Source organism: Osmerus mordax, chromosome 14 (genome assembly GCF_038355195.1).
Source record: "Osmerus mordax isolate fOsmMor3 chromosome 14, fOsmMor3.pri, whole genome shotgun sequence".
In the NCBI taxonomy this organism is placed as follows: Eukaryota; Metazoa; Chordata; class Actinopteri; order Osmeriformes; family Osmeridae; genus Osmerus; species Osmerus mordax.
Window position 1 is genome coordinate 16,002,057 of NC_090063.1, and position 18,747 is coordinate 16,020,803.

Genomic DNA, 18,747 nt, shown 5'->3' on the forward strand with positions numbered 1-18,747 from the left:
AATTATATCTTAAAAAATAACTATCTTTATGAAATCTCTTCAACTGAATTCATAAGTATTGCTTAAGAATGTCTGTGTGTGTGTGTCCATGCATTTGTGTGTTTGTCCGTGTGTGTGTTTGTGTGTTTGTGTTTGTCCGTGTGTGTGTTTGTCCGTGTGTGTGTTTGTCCGTGTGTGTGTGTGTGTTTGTCCGTGTGTGTGTGTGTGTTTGTCCGTGTGTGTGTGTGTGTTTGTCCGTGTGTGTGTGTGTGTTTGTCCGTGTGTGTGTGTGTGTTTGTCCGTGTGTGTGTGTGTTTGTCTGTGTGTGTGTGTGTTTGTCTGTGTGTGTGTTTGTCCGTGTGTGTGCGTGTTGTCAGATAGGAACTCTGGCCTCTTCTGCACAGCAGAGCCCGGGGTCACGTGCGCTGTGTGTCAGTCTGGATCTCTCTTAGAGGACTCATCCAGCAATGGCCTGTGTGTCAGTCTGGATCTCTCTTAGAGGACTCATCCAGCGATGGCCTGTGCATCAGTCTGGATCTCTCTTAGAGGACTCATCCAGCGATGGGCTGTGCGTCAGTCTGGATCTCTCTTAGAGGACTCATCCAGCGATGGCCTGTGCATCAGTCTGGATCTCTCTTAGAGGACTCATCCAGCGATGGGCTGTGCATCAGTCTGGATCTCTCTTAGAGGACTCATCCAGCGATGGGCTGATCCCAGAGAAGCAGGGTGTTCAGAGGCCTAATGTGTCATGCTCAGTGATGGAGGCCATCCAGGAGACTCTGTCTTTCTCATCAACTGCATCTTACGATTGTGGTTTGAGTAAACACAGCACAGGACTGGAGCCTGTTCACCTCAGTGTGATCTGGATTCAGGGAGGTTAAAATTCAGTGAAGCTAACAACCTTTTAAATACAACTGAACAAGTATTTAGCAACAAAAGGGGATTTTGTGAGAGGGCCTGCCTTTGTTTTTATTCATCCCCAATTCATAACGTTTCATCCCATTTCATGAGAAACTGTGTCACTTCGTCCTCTAATGATTTTGACACTTTCCTGTGACTTTGAATATAGGTCTGCCATTGTTGTAACTGTGTGCGTCAGTGGTTTAAAATATCCTCTATGGAGTCGACTCGATTAAGCTCTGATTAAAGAGATAAAAAAAGATGCAGTGAAGTGAAAGTCCGGTGACTCGGATTCTAAGAAAAGGTTTTGTCCCGGGTTCAGAAGCCGACGCTGGATCGCAGGCCTCCGCGGTGAGTCACACAGCTTCTCTGATTGGTGATTGTCCTTCGCCCGTGGTTCAGCGGGACTGTGAATCACCGTGTGGCTTTGGTCGAAATGATGCACGGTTGAAAATCTGTTTTAGAATCATAGTGTCCTTCATTTAGCAGACGGCTTGGTACATAGTGACATAGGGTGGGAGAGGGAGGGAGGGGGGAGGAGGGGGAGGGGCAGAGAGGGAAGAGAAGGGGGGGGGGGGTTGTACCTGCGATCTCTCGATCTGACGCTCTAACCACTTAGCTCCACCCATCTCTGGGCTTATTATACTCATAGCTCGGTCATCATGAGGCACAAAGTCAAAAGCTTTTTACAGTAAAGTCAGATCAAAAAGCCTGTGAGAGACTCTCGTGCTGCTGCCCACGTGACTCTGGCTCGTGGGTTCATGTTGGCGACAGAGCGGCTGATTGCGGCCGCACTCAAGGTTACTTCATATCTCTCCATCTCCCCTCGGTATCTCCTCCTTATTAAACCGGATTTTAAAACGCTGCAGTCAGCCTGTCTGCCTGCCTGCCTGCCTGCCTGCCTGCCTGCCTGTCTGCCTGTCTGCCTGTCTGCCTGTCTGCCTGTCTGCCTGCCTGCCTGCCTGCCTGCCTGCCTGCCTGCCTGTCTGCCTGTCTGCCTGTCTGCCTGTCTGTCTGCCTGTCTGCCTGTCTGTCTGCCTGTCTGTCTGCCTGCCTGTCTGCCCGCCTGTCTGCCTGCCTGCCTGCCTGCCTGCCTGTCTGCCTGTCTGCCTGCCTGCCTGCCTGCCATGGTTATGCAGTGCCTCTCTGCTCTGCCCGGGGGCAAAACAGTGCTGAGTTTTCCCTCATCAGAGGCTGTCTGTCCTGCTGTCCTGTAGTGTCAGTAGATGTGTTATCTAGGAGTTGTTGTGTTATCTCGCTGTTGTCGAGGAGGTCATTACATTTGAGCGTTTTATATTTTATTCATTTACCAGACTCTCTTTTCATTCAAAGAAACAAACAAACAGAGCATACCGAAAGTAAAGCAGAGGACCAGGAATCAGAGGGGCTCAGATCCACAGTTCGAGTGTATTTCTGTGACCAGAGTCAAGGAACGTTCTGTTCCTGTGACTCAGAACGGTCACCTCTGAATGACCAGGCACGGTGAACAAGCACAACACAGTCACCTCTGAATGACCAGGCATGGTGAACAAGCACAACATCTCCTACAGTGTTTGTACCAATAAGATCTCAACTGCCATTGTTGTGCCGGACCAGGCTCTGGCAAGACTAAATCTACTTGACATTTACACACGTGAGTGAATGACTGATAATACTGTTTGTGTCCCCCACTCACACACACCCCAACCTCAACTGACAAACTACAGCACATTCATTTAGTCTGCTGAAATGTGAGTGCTCTATCCTCCAGTCACCTCCAGCAGTGATTTAATACCGTCATTTTCCCATCGAGAGGTGGTAAGTCAGAGAACGTTCATTAAACTTTCACATTTGGTTATTTCACAGTATATATACTCCCTGTGTCGTCTTTTTTCTCTCTCCAAGTAAACGTAAAAGAGAAGCTGTTTGATGTGTGTATATACATAGAGAGAGAGAGAGAGAGGATTGGGGGGCACTAGAGAGAATTTCTGGCTGATGAACCCAGATCCTGCTTGCTGAGTCAGCCGCTACAGGATTCTCAGCATCGGCTCCTGCTGTGTTTGTGTTTGGTTCCTCTGACCAGCACACAAACACATAAATCACCTGGCTGTCTGCCGTCAAGGATCTGTCTTGGTCAGCCTGGTTGCCGAGGCCGTCGACGTGGTTACGCTTGAGGGGACTGTAACTGTCTGTGCTGTTGTTTTGGAAACGATGTCAAAGATACTTTTTATTCCATGTATTATGCAGCTGTGTATCTCCAGGTCAAAGGTTAGAACGGGGAGAACTGATTGGTCAAGGGCCTTCTTACTTTGTTTGGTACAATGTTAGTCCAACCTTTTATGCATTGGCTTTTAGTGATGTGGATAAGAGTTGTCGGTTGTAATCAGTAGATAAACAAAGTGTTTCTATATTCAGAGTACTCTAATGACAAGGTTTTTCTAATTTCCAAAACTGCTTTACAGTTATGAATCCAAATGCAATTTGCAGAAGTCAAAAGGGTCATGGTTTGTGTGATGAATCATGAGTTATCAGTCACAGCTCTCACGATAATAGACAAAAATCATTCATCAACTAAATCCGACTAAACTTTGGATAATAACTTATTCTAATCACACTCATTTATCATCAAAATGGCAGCATGAAAGATATACTCCATCTTTTCAGTTCAACAAATAATCCGAAAAAGTCCCTTTTGGTTAGAGGAGAGCGACTCTTTTCATCTGATATGTGTCGTGATCTCTGCTCAGAGTTGAAGATCCCGAACTTTCAGCGGAGGCCAAAAACCAACAAAGTATTTCTAAAAGCCCACGGGCAAGATATCTTTAAGAAGATGTATGTTCCGCCTGTGTCCCCAAGCTATCCTGATCACAGAAGGTATCCCAAGCATGAAACGAGAAAATTAAAAATCAACTCAGCCCTCTGGAGTAATCAGTCAGCATTTTCTGTTGGCGCTGTTGGTCTCTCTAGAACATTGAGGCAGAATGTGTCACAAACCCGACAGTAATTATTGCAACCCTGCGACATCAGCGATACACACAGCAGTACCTTTCTGCAGACTGTGAAAACAATAACTTGAGTGTGTTGAATTTCCACTATTTTTGTGCCGCCTCAAGCAGTCAGCACTTCCATCTGTTTTAACGGAATAATACGCACCCTGTCAAAGCAGAAGAAAAGGATGGGAATCATTAATGAGAAATGTTGAACTATTTTCTGTGTGTGTTTGGTTCTAAGTGGGAGTAGGGAGTCAGGTGACTGAGCGGTGAGGGAATCGGGCTAGTAATCCGAAGGTTGCTAGTTCGATTCCCAGTCAAGCCAACTGACATTGTGTCCTTGGGCAAGGCACTTCACCCTACTTGCCTCGGGGGGAATGTCCCTGTACTTACTGTAAGTCGCTCTGGATAAGAGCGTCTGCTAAATGACTAAATGTAAATGTAAGTGAATAAAACATCAAGTGTTCTTCCTGCAGTACACTCGGGTGTGGATCCCTGACCCGGAGGAGGTGTGGAAGGCAGCAGAGATCACCAGAGACTACAAGGAAGGAGATCCCATCTTGCACCTCAAACTTGAAGATGAATCGGTAAGCTCATTCCAACCCACCAGTTCAAGACACCCATGTGTAAAAAAAAAAAGATGGAGAAGAGATTACCGTTTTATGATCCGTGAGGAGAGACTGCATAGGCGATCAAAACAGCAAGATGACCTGTGGAATGTGGTTTTTATAATGTTGTTCGTGACTGTTGCTCCTTGATCTCAAGAGTGACAGACAGTTTCAACACACAAACACTACACCTGCTGCCTCGACTGGCTCTTTGACTTTGAGATCTCCACCGCTGATATCTTCAGTCTGACAGTTGACCTAACCAACGCTTTTACCCTCTTCTCACACGTCTCGTGTTGTGACCTCTCTGCCTCGTCAGACTCTGGAGTACCACATCGGGCCCAAACACAACGTCCTCCCGTTCCTCCGTAACCCCGACATCCTGGTGGGGGAGAACGACCTCACGGCGCTCAGCTACCTGCACGAGCCGGCCGTCCTGCACAACCTCAAAGTCCGCTTCCTGGAGTCCAACCACATCTACACATACTGTGGTGAGTGACCTGACCTGTCTGCACATGCTCCCTGACCTGTCTGCACATGCTCCCTGACCTGACCTGTCTGCACATGCTCCCTGACCTGACCTGTCTGCACATGCTCCTTGACCTGTCTGCACATGCTCCCTGACCTGTCTGCACATGCTCCCTGACCTGTCTGCACATGCTCCCTGACCTGTCTGCACATGCTCCCTGACCTGTCTGCACATGCTCCCTGACCTGACCTGTCTGCACATGCTCCCTGACCTGACCTGTCTGCACATGCTCCCTGACCTGACCTGTCTGCACATGCTCCCTGACCTGTCTGCACATGCTCCCTGACCTGACCTGTCTGCACATGCTCCCTGACCTAACCTGTCTCCCATCTGCACATGCTGACCTTGAACATCCAAGAAGAGGCAAGAGTCACTAGAAAAGGGTGTTCCTCAGTACGAATGTTCTTCTAACAAACTGAAAGTAAAACTTTTTTTACTGGCAGTCTTCAACCGCCAGGCTTGATAATGACCCCAAGCTTAAGTCGCATTGATTTGAAACAGCCACTCAGTTAGCATGAGCAGCATCTGGAATGCAGCGTCATAGAGGCAGACAAAGGCTGGTTGAGCAAAGGCAGTCTGGGATGGCATAGACGTGGGGATATTAGGGGATGTCTGTCCCCATGGTAACCACGACAAGGCATTGACTGGGTAAACCGTCCACATTCCTCTGGTCATCTGGCAGTTTTTATTCGTGTTTCTGTGGGATTTGGCCATACTGCCTATGGCCAGCATTACAGTATAACATTGTATCGTACAGGAAACATTTGGATATTACTGTTGATAACGAAAAGCAGTAATGCATCCGGGTCATTCTCCAGAGGAACCCATCCATTTTTATCACGTGCGCATCTTTCCCCGTAAACAATTCCCCATTCTGATCCCGTGGGCGGGATTCCCAGTGAGATGCCAGAGTGTTTGTGCGTGCTGGGAGGTAATTGTGAAGAGCAGAACGCGTGTCCAGATGGCTGAGTGTCCGCTCTGAGTGTCCGTTCTGTGCTCCTCCTGTGCTTCAGGGATCGTGCTGGTGGCCATCAACCCGTACGAGCAGCTGCAGATCTATGGGGAGGAGGTCATCAACGCCTACAGCGGGCAGAACATGGGCGACATGGACCCTCACATCTTCGCCGTGGCTGAGGAGGCCTACAAGCAGATGGGCAGGTATGAACGACCACCTGCGTGGGAACTGTTGTTAGAGCTACACAACTACTATTAGAGCTACACAACTACAGTTACAACTACAATTAAAGCTACACAACTACAGTGAGAGCTGCACAACTATATATAGAGCTGCACAACTAGCTTCATTACTGTTGTTAGAGCTTTTCATCTGTTGTTAGAGCTTCACAATTACGGATAAAGCTGCAGCGAGTGTCGCCGCCAGTATGTATAGCAGTCCCCTCGTTAAGTCAAAACAGTTTTACAAAACAGTATGAGGGACATGTTTACGGGCTCCCAGCTGAACCCTGGAGGAGCAACTCTTCGTGTGGAGCCGCAGAACCACAGCGGTCTGCATCGGTGTGGTCGTGCGGGGCGTGGGCGGATGATTGTAGTTCTCAGCCACACATCACTGACGCCCTCCTCCCCAATGCGTCCCCCACCGGGAGGAGAACCGCAAATCAACGCACGCGTCAAGCTATAATCACAACCCACATAGGGGCACCGGCTCACTAAGGTTTTATCTATGTGTAACAGATAGTGTGTGTGTGTTAATTTTGTGGCGTTTCTACATTGTTTGATGTAGGTTAGGCTTATTTTTAACTGGGTTCGATTGTACTGGGAGTCAGGTGGCTGAGCGGTGAGGGAATCGGGCTAGTAATCCGAAGGTTGCCAGTTCGATTCCCGGTCATGCCAACTGATGTTGTGTCCTTGGGCAAGGCACTTCACCCTACTTGCCTCGGGGGAATGTCCCTGTACTTACTGGAAGTCGCTCTGGATAAGAGCGTCTGCTAAATGACTAAATGTAAATGTAAATGTACTGCCAGGTCCATCCTTTGAAGCGAGACTGGAACCAGGATCGATTCTCTCTTTCAGTGTGATTCCGGAACATCCCGAACATCGTTCAGTCATCCAAGCAGCCATGCTAGGCTTGGAAGGAAGCCTGCAGGGCCGTTTCCCAGTCGTGTCTCGTGTAGTTCCATCAGTGTAGATGTCCACGCTCTGTCTCAGTCTGCCAGGTGCTGAGGGAGACCATCAGGGGAGAGGGAGAGGATGTGACAGGGGGCTGAGGAGAGCTTGTCCACTAAGTGACACCATGATCAGAATGTACAGTAGTGCTTTTAGCAGGAAGGGAAGTCTCTCAGCCTCTGATGTGTGGTTACACAGGGAATGGTTGAAAAAATGTGTTCAAAAAGTTTAACTGTACTCTGCCCACTTTCCCTCCTTCTCTTCCTCTTCACTGTCCTCCACACCCCCCCTCCTTCCTGTCTCCCCTCCTTCCCATCTTACCCTCCTTCCTGTCTCCCCCCCTTCCTGTACTCTCTCCTATATCCTGTCCTCTCCCCCCCCTTCCCTCCTTCCCTTCCTTCCTGTCTCCCCCCCCTTCCTGTACTCTCTCCTATATCCTGTCCTCTCCCCTGCTTTCTGTCTTCCCCTCCTCCCTCCTCCGTCCTCCCTCGCTCCGCAGGGACGAGAGGAACCAGTCCATCATCGTGAGTGGGGAGTCGGGGGCGGGGAAGACCGTGTCCGCTAAGTACGCCATGCGTTTCTTCGCCACAGTGGGAGGGTCGGCCAACGACACCAACGTGGAGGAGAAAGTCCTGGCCTCCAGCCCCATCATGGAGGTGAGACGAACTTTACATTTACATTACATTTACATTTAGTCATTTATCAGACGCTCTTATCCAGAGCGACTTACAGTAAGTACAGGGACATTCCCCCGAGGCAAGTAGGGTGAAGTGCCTTGCCCAAGGACACAACGTCAGTTGGCATGACCGGGAATTGAACTGGCAACCTTCGGATTACTAGCCCGATTCCCTCACCGCTCAGCCACCTGACTCCCTACTTTGTATGTTTATGTGACACAAGACACGTAGCCGTCAAAAATCTTTGTTCTTTTCTCTCTTTCTATCTTTCTATCTCCCTCCCTCTCTCTTTTTTAATATCTATTCATGTGTTTATTTTACAGGCGATAGGAAATGCAAAGACAACACGCAATGACAACAGCAGTCGGTTTGGGAAGTACATCCAGATTGGTTTTGACAGGCGTTATCACATCATAGGTGCCAACATGCGCACCTACCTCCTGGAGAAGTCCAGGGTGGTCTTTCAGGTACGACCTCAACAGAGTGCTGAGTTTTGCTGTTTCCTCCTCCGAGACCTACGTCTACTGCACTAGCTAGGTACTAGCTAGACTGTGCTAGCTAGACTGTACTAGCAAGGTACTAGCTAGACTGTACTTGCTACACTGTACTTGCTACACTGTACTTGCTAAACTGTACTAGCTAGACTGTACTATCTAGACGGTTCTTGCTAGACTGTACTAGCTAGACTGTACTAGCTAGACTGTACTTGCTAGACTGTACTTGCTAAACTGTACTAGCTAGACTGTACTAGCTAGACTGTACTTGCTAGACTGTACTTGCTAAACTGTACTTTCTAGACTGTACTTGCTAGACTGTACTTGCTAGACTGTACTTGCTAAACTGTACTAGCTAGACTGTACTTGCTACACTGTACTTGCTAGACTGTACTTGCTAAACTGTACTAGCCAGACTGTAGTTGCTAGACTGTACTAGCTAGACTGTAGTTGCTAGACTGTACTAGCTAGACTGTACTTGCTAGACTGTACTAGCTAGACTGTATTATCTAGACTGTACTAGCTAGGTTTCTTGACGTGTGGGACTCACCCATCACCTACGTACGAACTGCAGTGATGCAATGCGGTGTGATTCCTGTAGTGTAATTATTGGTCTTTTTTTTAGGCTGAGGATGAGAGGAATTACCACATATTCTACCAGCTCTGTGCCTCCGCTACCTTACCGGAGTTCAAAGACCTGGCCCTGAGTAAGTGTCTCTTTGGGACGAGGGATTCAGTTTCTCCTCCGTGGGGAAAACCACTCGGCACAGATTTTGTGATATATTTCAGATATTTCTTCGTATTGCCATGTCTTATTCAACAGAGCAGCATGTTCTTAAAAATAAATCTTTTACAGGGTAGTGTTTGATGTGCAATTGGTAATCGAGAATACATATAATGCATTTTTAATACACTCCATTCTGGACCTCCTGCTTTAGTTCAATTGTAACTTAATATTTCATATTGTTCATGTCACATAACACTGTGATAAACTTAAATAATAAAATTTATTTATGGCAGTTCTCTGCTAGCATCCACTTAGTTTGCCAGTTGAACTTTCTACTACCTAAACTGTTATTGTAGTTTATGCCACAACAAAACCGTTTCCTCCCATGCCCTCTCCTTTCCCTGCAGCTCCTCTTAGGTATTAAACAAAGATGAAACATGAACATAACAGTTCATGTTACCATCTTCTTATTGGTTTAAGGCTTAGTTAAACTTTAGAGTGTATGTGCGTTGCTGTAGGAGCTTTTTTTTTCTTCATAAGAACATGTGCTTTGATCTGGTCCTTCCTCCCCTGTCTCTCTCCTGTGTGTGTGTGTGTGTGTGTGTGTGTGTGTGTGTGTGTCTCTCTCTCTCTCTTCCACGCTCACAGAAAGTGCTGAGGACTTCACTTTCACCTCTCTCGGGGAGAACATTTTCATCGAGGGGGTCAACGACGCTAAAGACTTTGAGAAGACGAGAGAGGCCTTCACATTGCTGGGTAGGCGTAGGAATTAACGGCTGCAATTGTAGCGTGAGACAGTACTGAATAGGCTGCCATTTCTTTCCGCTTTAATCCTGGTAAACGGTACTTTTCCGCTTCCCGGCAGGATGTGTTCGATGATGCATTTCCTGTTCCTGTTTGCAGGGGTTAAGGAGAGCAGCCAGAGCAGCATCTACCGGGTCATGGCCTCCATCCTCCACCTGGGCAATGTGGAGATCTCCTCCGAGAGAGACGGAGAATCCTGCCACATATCAGTACGTCTCGCTCTGATTGGCCCGTTTGTTCGCCCTCGTCCTGGAGACCGGAGTTTATTTTTCTAATTGTTTGTCTGTGTGTGTGTGTCTGTGTATGTGTCTGTGTGTGGATCTGTCTGTGTGTGGATCTGTATGTGCGTTTGCATCTGTGTGTGTGTGTGTGCCTGTCTGTGCCCGCTTCTGTGTGTGTGTGTGTGTGTGTGTGTGTGTGCGCCTGCGTGTGCCCGCTTCTCTGTGTGTGTGTGTGTGCCTTCCAATCCCAGAGAGAAGACCCACACCTGGGTCACTTCTGCCGCCTGCTGGGGGTGGAGCTGGAGCAGATGGAACACTGGCTGTGCCACAGGAAGCTGGTCACCACCTCGGAGACCTACGTGAAGAACATGTCCCGCAAGCAGGCCGGTAACGCCCGCAACGCCCTCGCCAAGCACATCTACGCTCACATGTTCGACTGGATCGTGGAACACGTTAACCTGGCCCTGCAGACTTCCCTCAAGCAGCACTCCTTCATCGGGGTGCTGGATATCTACGGGTGAGTGTGCGTAGGGGGGAGAAAGAATGGTCTGTCTCCACCTACAACGGGATTTTTCAATCTGGGTAATGGGAATTAGTCAGAGCTGCTGACAAAAGTGAAATGTAACACCGTACAGAACGAGTGGCCCAGATCAAAAACACGAAGGTCTTATTCCTAAAATCTCCTTCCTCTCAGCCAGTTGAGGAACGTATAAATCCGGAACTTAGACGGAAGTCGCTCCGTATATGGTGACAGAACTTATTTTCTTTCACACCAGGCTGCTTTAACAAGTAACGAGCAAGTTCATAAACTCCTAGGCGCAAGTAGAATCTGAACAGAACCAAAAGTCCTGGCTGGTGCAAGCTGCTGCCTTGCTTTGTGAGTGGCGTGTCATTGTCCAGGGAGGTCCTAGTCCTCGCTGCTTGTTAGTGAGCTGTGACATCCACGCAGCACAGCTTCTCTTGTCCAGGGGGGTCCTAGTCCTCGCTGCTTGTTAGTGAGCTGTGACATCCACGCAGCACAGCTTCTCTTGTCCAGGGGGGTCCTAGTCCTCGCTGCTTGTTAGTGAGCTGTGACATCCACGCAGCACAGCTTCTCTTGTCCAGGGGGGTCCTAGTCCTCGCTGCTTGTTAGTGAGCTGTGACATCCACGCAGCACAGCTTCTCTTGTCCAGGGGGGTCCTAGTCCTCGCTGCTTGTTAGTGAGCTGTGACATCCACGCAGCACAGCTTCTCTTGTCCAGGGGGGTCCTAGTCCTCGCTGCTTGTTAGTGAGCTGTGACATCCACGCAGCACAGCTTCTCTTGTCCAGGGGGGTCCTAGTCCTCGCTGCTTGTTAGTGAGCTGTGACATCCACGCAGCACAGCTTCTCTTGTCCAGGGGGGTCCTAGTCCTCGCTGCTTGTTAGTGAGCTGTGACATCCACGCAGCACAGCTTCTCTTGTCCAGGGGGGTCCTAGTCCTCGCTGCTTGTTAGTGAGCTGTGACATCCACGCAGCACAGCTTCTCTTGTCCAGGGGGGTCCTAGTCCTCGCTGCTTGTTAGTGAGCTGTGACATCCACGCAGCACAGCTTCTCTTGTCCAGGGGGGTCCTAGTCCTCGCTGCTTGTTAGTGAGCTGTGACATCCACGCAGCACAGCTTCTCTTGTCCAGGGGGGTCCTAGTCCTCGCTGCTTGTTAGTGAGCTGTGACATCCACGCAGCACAGCTTCTCTCCATTATCTCCTCTCCTGCCTCCACACACACTCTCTCTCTCTCTCTCTCCACGCAGCACAGCTTCTCTCCATTTTTCATCTCCCCCTCGGCTCTGTCACATTGCGTTCCCTGCAAAGGCAGAGAACACAGCTTTCTTGGTATTGAGAGTGTTTGTGTGTGTGTTGGAAAGCATGAGGTGTGGAAGAGGTGAGAAAGATGTGTGTTGATGAAACACACACACACCTTTCTCTCCCTCTCTCTCTCTCTCTCCCTCTCTCTCTCCCTCTCTCTCCTTCATTTACACACACACACACACACACTCCTTTTTCTCTCCCTCTCTCTCTCTCTCTCTCTCTCTCTCTCTCTCTCTCTCTCTCTCTCTCTCTCTCTCTCTCTCTCTCTCTCTCTCTCTCTCTCTCTCTCTCTCTCTCTCTCTCATTCACACACACACACACACATTCTTAACTGTCCATTGTGGAATGAGCTTGTCCCTGGTGTCTTTGATCTATATTGTCAAAGGTAGCTTCTCCTTTTCCCTGCTAGAGCCTGTTTGACTGCTAACCTAATTGGTTGTCTACTGTGGTTCAGATTATTGATCAACTGTGGAGGTGTGTGGGGAGAGATACCAAGCTAGAAACCTTCTAGTAAAAAAATGTTGCAGAGCCTAACTGCCTTGTATTGCCTTGATTTGGAGACATTTAAGGATTGTAAGACTTTAAACTGACTGAGTTTTATCCATTGGATTCAGAATCTAACATTCTTCTCATTCTCCATCTGTCCGTAGATTTGAGACTTTTGAGGTGAACAGCTTTGAGCAGTTCTGCATCAACTATGCCAACGAGAAACTGCAGCAACAGTTCAACCAGGTAAGCCACAGGATCAGTCACAGTATGTACAGTGACTGCATTGATTTGAGAATTCCCTCACCGTTACTATGGAAAAAGACGCTTTGTGTCAAATAATAATGTGACGGACCGTGATTAGGCATTATTCCTGTGGTGTAACAGGAAGAACTGTATGACTACTTTACATGGCGCATGATGAACAAGGTGTCACGGGTTCCAGACACCGCGGACACTAAGCTGTTTTTGGAAAGCGGCGCCTGCTAAATGAATAAATATATCTGACCCCGCGTCTCTCCCCAACCTGCTTCTCCTAGCACGTCTTCAAGCTGGAGCAGGAGGAGTACGTGAAGGAGCAGATCCCCTGGACCCTCATCGACTTCTACGACAACCAGCCCTGCATCGACCTCATCGAGGCCCGGCTGGGAGTGCTGGACCTGCTGGATGAGGAGTGCAAGGTGGGAGCGTGGACGCTGGAAGACAGACCAGAGCCTGAGGCTAACGCCCCCTGACCTCTGACAGCTGGGCTCTCTCTCTGCTGACCCTCTGAGCTCGATAGGGATAGGGAGAGGGAGAGAGGGAGAGAGGGAGAGAGGGAGAGAGGGAGAGAGGGAGAGAGGGAGAGAGAGAGAGGGAGAGGGAGAGAGGGAGGGAGGGAGGGCCCAGGCCGGGATTCAAACCCAGGCTTTAGCTGTGCTTAGGCCAGTCTATCCTAAAGGGGTCCTATTCACAAATGGAGAGCATTGCTAAGATCAGAGATAAAGGTTATCGGTCTTCTATATCAAAGGTGATGGCAGAGATTTAAAAGGGGGTTCTAGGCATTGAGGTGGAAAGTAGAAACTGCAGAGCCATGTTTTTTTTTTATCCAAACATTCGGATTCTGTTAAGGGGCTTCATCCTGCGCTCGTCTGCAGCTTGTCTCTCCCTTTACTCTGCGTCCTGATCTTTATCAGGGTAAACGCCTTCGGAACAAAACAGATTACTTATTTATTCTAAGCATCCTGTCTCATCGCAAAGCCCTTTGAAGTTACTGATGATAACTTGGAGCCTCTTCACAAGGATAGGCTTAATTGTTATTCGGAGCGCAGGTAACCCGGATAAAAAGTTTTATACAAAATCCCATGTCTCATTTGTCTTTTCTTTCTATTCTCCGTCTCTCTCTCTTTCTCTCTCTCTCTCCCTCTCTCCATATCTCTCTCTCTCGCTCCTTCTCTCTCTCCCTATCTCTCTCTTTCTCCCTCTCTCTCTCCATATCTCTCTTTCTTTCTCTCTCTCTCTCCATATCTCTCTCTTTTTTTCTCCCTCTCTCTCTCCATATCTCTCTCTCTCGCTCCCTCTCTCTCCCTATCTCTCTCTCTTGCTCCCTCTCTCTCTCTCGCTCCCTCTCTCTCTCCCTATCTCCCTCTCTCTCTCCATATCTCTCTCTCTCTCTCGCTCCCTCTCCTCCCACAGGTGCCCAAAGGAACAGATCAGAACTGGGCCCAGAAGCTGTACAGCCAGCACTCCAGCTGTGTACACTTCCAGAAGCCACGCATGTCCAACGTGTCTTTCGTCATCATTCACTTCGCTGATAAGGTGAGAAGAACCAGCGGGCATCATGGAGCGCCGTATCCAGTGAAGGAAAGCTGTCCACTGCGACTGTAACCATGGGGAGGGTCTTGAGTTACACGCCAAAACAGATTGGTCCCCATGTCAGTGTGACTGAACAGCTTCCATATATTCCAGTTGTCATATGTTGACAATTGACTTTTATAGTACATTGTACATCCTGATTTAAGGGCAATGCCTGAAACGAGCGCTGAGTGAGTCAGAACGTGTTCATCTCCCAGGAGACTTAGTGCTCTAACAGAAAGTCATGTTCGGGGCTGGTTTAAACTCGTTTCCCTGCATTAGATATTTCAGATACTGTGGTGAGAAGAGTGCCTTGTTTGGGAGAGCAAAAATATGTGTGGTAGTTTCAGCTTGTTAATAACCTCTGCTGTTCTAGCCTGGGGGATGATAATTTCGTCACTATACAGAATCTTGTATAGCATCGACAATGTGTAGTGACTTAATTGCACAATTTCAACATTATGTTAATCGATTCTTATGATTACACATTAGGAAGGAGCAGAATCCCCAGAGGTTTCTTTGGTGCACGTTTAACATGAAGTTTAATAGATCTTATTCAGTTTCCCCACGACTAAACCCTTGCTTCTCCTGCAGGTGAAACACTCTCACATATCATTACTGTACAGAGCCCTTGGCGTCTTTGGTGTTTATTTTCATAACAACGTTCGAAAGATGTTGTTAACCAGAGTCAGTCTTCTGAGGCTTCCTCACCAGAGCACTGCTTCTGCCGCAGGTGGAGTACCAGTGTGATGGGTTCCTGGAGAAGAACAGAGACACCGTCTACGAGGAGCAGATCAACATCCTGAAGGCCAGTAAGGTGAGGCTGAATCAACCAAACATGACTGGGGAATGGCTCAGTGGTTAGCGCTTAACTGTTGATGAAGAGGTTGCAGGTTCAAATCACCCCTCACGTATTTTGCATTGTTCCGGATAAATAAAAGCACCCGTTAAATGAAGACATTTATTCAGACACTTTTATTGCATAAGTTACGTTAATTTGCATTCTTACACCTTAACTGAATACCAACCTTAAGAACAATAATGAGATTGAATTACCCTAAGGCTTGGCTATACTCCCTTGCTCGGTATGTCGTATAAACCAGCCTTCACGCCCCAAATACCTTCTCACAGAACACCCAATACAGGAAGTCAATCACAAACAGACGGTCGATAAGAAGATTTCTTTTATTTTCCTTCTTCTTTGTAAATATTTTTGCGCTCACTGTGTCCGTAGTGTCTGGAAGAACTGGCATCAACATGAGGCTTTGATCTCATTCGTTTTTTGCTCAAGAAGGTCTCAGTATAAGAGAGGTTGAACGCAAATCTAAATCCGTTCATCTGATTGTGACGGGGCTTTCCCTAGGACCTGTCACTATGCCTGGAGGGCAGGGATCACCATAGAAAAGCATTATTGTTAACGCCAGACCGACGACCTAGAAACGCCACAGATGAACTATACATGAAGTCTTTCTATATGTGGTCTTTGTACATGAACTCTTTAAATACAAACTGTATATGAACTGTGTATATACTACAGGATCATATTTTTATATATTAACTTTTTAGATGTGAACTTTGTATATGAACTTTTTACGCGTAAACTCTTTATTTAAGAAATCTTCGGAGGGTGCAAAGTATACTGTAAATGCTAATGTATAGTTAGTAAATGATGTAAATCACTGACACTACTAGTTTTAGCCTACTCCTACACAATATGTTGACCTTCGTCTAGCCAGTCGCATGACAATTCTCGACCATTGTTCACACACTATAGGTGTGTCCTACAGGGAGTTGTCTGACAACTGGTTTTCCTTTATTCAGAAAAGATAAAGGTACCGTTCTGTGTCACATGGAAGGACGCACAACTAGCGCTTCAAAACAAATCTTCCCTCAGATGCACTCGCCCTTTTACGGATCACGTGATCTCGTTCCCTCCGCCAAACGCAACCTGCGTGATTGGAAACTCACTTAGCTAAGCTCATGTTCTATCTCTGCCTGACCTTTTTTACACATTAACTGAATTTGGATAGTTACGAAAATTAGCCAGCTGGGTTTTAGATGACGTTTGATCGAGAGTTTCTCAGATCCAATTTATCCTCTGATAAATTCCGGTCCTGACTCTTATCTGTAAGGGAACTAATTGGAAAAGGATTCTCTCTTTTTTACGTCGATATCTCTCCACTCATTCTTCATGTGATTTTGTGTTCCTAATTTGCCATTGTCTCGGAATCTCTTTTGCCGTACAGTAAGCCCACAGTTTACTTCAAAGTAACCAATTACCATTAAGCAATTTAGGGGCACTGTTTTGGTTTTGGCATGTTTGTAATAGTTTTGCAATCATACACGTCCTGAAACACGTAGGCCTATCAATTAAAATTAGAGAACGAAAAATATTAATTATTTATGCCAGGTGTTGGTCTGCTCCTGAATGAACTTGTGAACTCATTTCCAGTTTTGTTTTTGTGTTAGCATCGCCTAGTTAGTCTGAAATGGCACAGGGCCTCATTCAGCCCCCACCACACTAGGCTGTGTTACAGTAAATGTGCGTTAACTAACCTGGAAACCAGATTGGAAAACAACTCGAAAGCCGCCTGTTTGTCAGAGACTGTTCTGAGACAGTTAGCAGTATGGATGATGGCTTCGCAGCGTCAGAGAAAGGCTGCATTCTGAGCTTATCTGTGACAGGGCTATTATTGGGCCGTGTGTGTTCCTTCGCCGTCCTGCTAAATACTCCGCCGCCTCTCAGCCTTTCATCTCATCAGATGTTTGATGCGGTGACTCTGATCTCTCCTCCTTTCTCTAATTCTGCTGCTGCTGTGAAAGGAGTGGGTGAGAGGAAAGAGGAAAACAGAGTAAAGCAGAGCAGAGTAAAGCAGAACAGAGTAAAGCAGAGCAGAGTACAGTAGAGTAGGCCTACAGTAGAGTCCTCATCAAGTTTTTTTTTTTAAGTCTACCTAAAAATATAAAAAGATCTACCTTTTTGTGGATGTTTTTTTTCAAAAACCTTTTTTGCACACACATTGAAAGGAGAGGGGGTGGGGAGAACAGAGAAGCCAAAACAGAGTAAAGCAGAGCAGAGTACAATAGAGTACAGTAGACTCCTCATCAAGTTGTTAGAAAATTAACTAGTGAAGTAAAGTACTGATACCAGAAAAATCTACTTCGTGAGTGATGCCATTTAGTTCCATAACAGTAGCCGACATTAAACTCCATTTGGATGGAGTTAATGTTGTGAGTCCAGTTCTTCTTACCGGTAAGATGTACTGCAAGAACTTGTTTTGTATGAAACCACCATGTAAACACACAAATCCCTAACGTGATCATTTTCCTGTCCTCGTCTCTCAGTTCCAGCTCGTGGCCGATCTGTTCCAGGAGCGTAAAGACAGCTCTGCCACCGGATTCTCCAGTAAGTCCTCCAAGATCAACGTGCGTCCAGCCAAGCCCATCCCCAAAGTCCCCAACAAGGAGCACAGGAAGACAGTGGGTCACCAGGTGAGTCTGTCTGTTATGTTAAGAGTCAGGTGGCTGAACGGTTAGGGAATCGGGCTAGTAATCAGAAGGTTGCTGGTTCGATCCCCAGCTCTGCCAAATGACGTTGTGTCCTTGGGCAAGGCACTTCACCCTACTTGCTTCGGGGGAATGTCCCTGTACTTACTGTAAGTAAGTATAAGAGCGTCTGCTAAATGACTAAATGTTATGGACAGGGGTTAAAGGTCACAGTCGTTTCATAAGCGAAAGATAACAAGTAGTAATCTTACACTTTATTTGTTTTTTAGGAGAAGACATCCACATGTGGATTTTGTTTAGCTATGTATGACATATGAAATAGTGTATGTTAATTATTAAATGTATATACATGTACGTATGTATATAGTTTGAGTTTTATTAATAGTCATAATAAGGGTAATAATACTAAATATATAATACTTATATAATTCATTATCATTCAATAGTTTAATGATATCGTTTTATACCTATTAATAGTCAAAATAAATATTATAATAATTAACTTTAAAAAAATGTTGTCAACTGTTTCTCTCATCCCTGCGTGTTGTACTTTTGTGTGTGTTCTGTAGTTCCGTAGCTCCCTCCAGCTCCTCATGGAAACCCTAAACGCCACCACGCCCCACTACGTGCGCTGCATCAAGCCTAACGACGAGAAGGAAGCATTCATGTGAGTGAACGTCTAAACATTCGACACGACAGCCAACCCTTGTCTCATACTATGGATCGACAGATTTCAGAAATGGCTTGTGTGTATGAACCTGCTTACGTAGGTTACATGTAAGAATGTAACTTCTGATCGTTAGCGTCGCCTTCTCGTTTAGCCTGAGCTAAAACAGAACTTGGGGTCGACAGTGAGGCCCTTTGTGCTTGAATCAGAAGTCAGGCTTTCAACTGTGTTCAGCTTCCCTAATCCGATTCATAAGGCTCGTAAAGGAAAGCCTCTTACAGTTTGCCCCCAGTCGTAACACATGCTCCCAACTGCATGGGGCTCTGTTGGGTGGTGAAATTATTCTGGAAAGGTCAAATGTTATTTACAGACCCAGGTGTACTGTATGTGGCTGTTTGT

General features: G+C 47.0%; 1 protein-coding gene across 1 annotated transcript in view; it reads left to right on the forward strand.

The window, feature by feature from the left end:
- The window catches only part of myo5b (myosin VB), a 48,453-nt gene that overhangs the window by 9,472 nt on the left and 20,234 nt on the right, over window positions 1-18,747 (forward strand). Inside the window, exons 2-16 of the mRNA XM_067249801.1 lie at window positions 4,325-4,435; window positions 4,776-4,947; window positions 5,999-6,143; window positions 7,609-7,765; window positions 8,110-8,253; window positions 8,906-8,987; window positions 9,656-9,763; window positions 9,911-10,020; window positions 10,284-10,549; window positions 12,506-12,587; window positions 12,881-13,021; window positions 14,016-14,138; window positions 14,908-14,991; window positions 17,520-17,666; window positions 18,251-18,348. Of these exons, the coding sequence (XP_067105902.1) occupies window positions 4,325-4,435; window positions 4,776-4,947; window positions 5,999-6,143; window positions 7,609-7,765; window positions 8,110-8,253; window positions 8,906-8,987; window positions 9,656-9,763; window positions 9,911-10,020; window positions 10,284-10,549; window positions 12,506-12,587; window positions 12,881-13,021; window positions 14,016-14,138; window positions 14,908-14,991; window positions 17,520-17,666; window positions 18,251-18,348 (1,970 nt within the window). The remainder of the gene's footprint in view (window positions 1-4,324; window positions 4,436-4,775; window positions 4,948-5,998; window positions 6,144-7,608; window positions 7,766-8,109; window positions 8,254-8,905; window positions 8,988-9,655; window positions 9,764-9,910; window positions 10,021-10,283; window positions 10,550-12,505; window positions 12,588-12,880; window positions 13,022-14,015; window positions 14,139-14,907; window positions 14,992-17,519; window positions 17,667-18,250; window positions 18,349-18,747) is intronic.